General features: G+C 62.2%; 1 protein-coding gene across 1 annotated transcript in view; it reads right to left on the bottom strand.

Moving 5' to 3' along the window:
* The window catches only part of LOC104290376 (rhodopsin kinase-like), a 5,591-nt gene that overhangs the window by 653 nt on the left and 3,140 nt on the right, over positions 1-1,798 (bottom strand). Inside the window, exon 4 of the mRNA XM_009889472.1 lies at positions 1,062-1,171. Coding sequence (XP_009887774.1) covers positions 1,062-1,171 — 110 coding nt within the window. The remainder of the gene's footprint in view (positions 1-1,061; positions 1,172-1,798) is intronic.

Genomic DNA, 1,798 nt, shown 5'->3' with positions numbered 1-1,798 from the left:
ACAGGGGGGGACCCAGGTGACCAGAGGGGACCCTGGTGACCAGGGAGGACCCAGGTGACGTGGGGGGACAGAGGTGACCAGGAGGGGACCCAGGTGACCATGGGATGTCCCAGGTGACATGGAGGGGACAGAGGTTACATGGGAGGACATGGGTGACATGGGGGGACCCAGGTGACCAGAGGGGACCCTGGTGACCAGGGAGGACCCAGGTGACGTGGGGGGACAGAGGTGACCAGGAGGGGACCCAGGTGACCAAGCAGGACCCAGGTGACATGGGTTGACCCAGGTGACCAGGAGAGGTGGAAGGATGAGGGACCTTCAACCCCCCTGCCACCGGATGTCCCCAATGTCCCCACCTGTCCCCCCACCCCATCCCTGAGGTCCTCACGTCCCTGTGCCACCTCCCGTGTCACCCGAACTGTAAAGAAGTTTTTCCGTGTATTGGAACCGAACTTCGTGTTCCAACAACACCCCCAGGAACCCCCGAGGAACCCACCCCAGTGCCTTGCCCACACCATTACCACCAGTAACACCCCCAGGAACCCCCGAGGAACCCACCCCAGTGCCTTGCCCACACCATTACCACCAGTAACACCCCCAGGAACCCCCGAGGAACCCACCCCAGTGCCTTGCCCACACCATTACCACCAGTAACACCCCCAGGAACCCCCGAGGAACCCACCCCAGTGCCTTGCCCACACCATTACCACCAGTAACACCCCCAGGAACCCCCGAGGAACCCACCCCAGTGCCTTGCCCACACCATTACCACCAGTAACACCCCCAGGAACCCCCGAGGAACCCACCCCAGTGCCTTGCCCACACCATTACCACCAGTAACACCCCCAGGAACCCCCGAGGAACCCACCCCAGTGCCTTGCCCACACCATTACCACCAGTAACACCCCCAGGAACCCCCGAGGAACCCACCCCAGTGCCTTGCCCACACCATTACCACCAGTAACACCCCCAGGAACCCCCGAGGAACCCACCCAAGCAGCTTGCCTGCACCAGTAACCACCAGTAACACCTCCAGCAACCCACTCAAGTGCCCAGCTCACACCAGTACCACCAGAAACCACCAGTAACACCCCGAGGAACCCTCCAGGAACCCCTCAGGAACCCATCGTGCCCTGCCTGCACCAGTATCACCAGCAACACTCCCAGGAACCTCAAAGGAACCCACCCAAGTAGCCTGCCTGCACCAGTACAACCAGTAAGATCTCCAGCAGCCCTCCAGGAACCCATCCCAGTGCCCAGCTCACACCAGTACCACCAGTAACCACCAGGAACCCACCAGGAACCCACCCAAGTAGCTTGCCTGCACCAGTACCACCAGTAACACCCCCAGCAACCCTCCAGGAACCCACCCCAGTGCCCTGCCCGCACCAGTACCACCAGTAACACCCTCCCAGTAACACCCGTGTACCTCCACATCCCTCCGTGTCCTCTCTGTCCCCTCCACGTCCCCAATGTCCCCCCCAATGGCTCCACATTCCCCATGTCCCCAACACCCCCAATGTCCCCGTGTCCTCCACCTTCTCCCAATGTCCCCACGTCCCTCAATGTCCCCAACGTCCCCCATGGCCCCAATGTCACCGATGTCCCCGATGTTCCCCACCCCCCGTGTCCCTGATGTCCCCATATCCTCCCGATGTCCCCCAACGCTTCTGATGCCTCCATGTCCTCCGCACCCCACACGCCCCCAGTGTCCCCATGTCCCCCAATGTCCCCATATCCCCCACATCCCCCGGTGTCCCCACATGCCCTCAATGTCCCCATCTCCCCCAACGTCCCT

Source organism: Charadrius vociferus, unplaced genomic scaffold (genome assembly GCF_000708025.1).
Source record: "Charadrius vociferus isolate BGI_N301 unplaced genomic scaffold, ASM70802v2 scaffold1667, whole genome shotgun sequence".
Classification (NCBI taxonomy): Eukaryota; Metazoa; Chordata; class Aves; order Charadriiformes; family Charadriidae; genus Charadrius; species Charadrius vociferus.
This window is presented reverse-complemented; position numbering and strand designations above follow the sequence as displayed.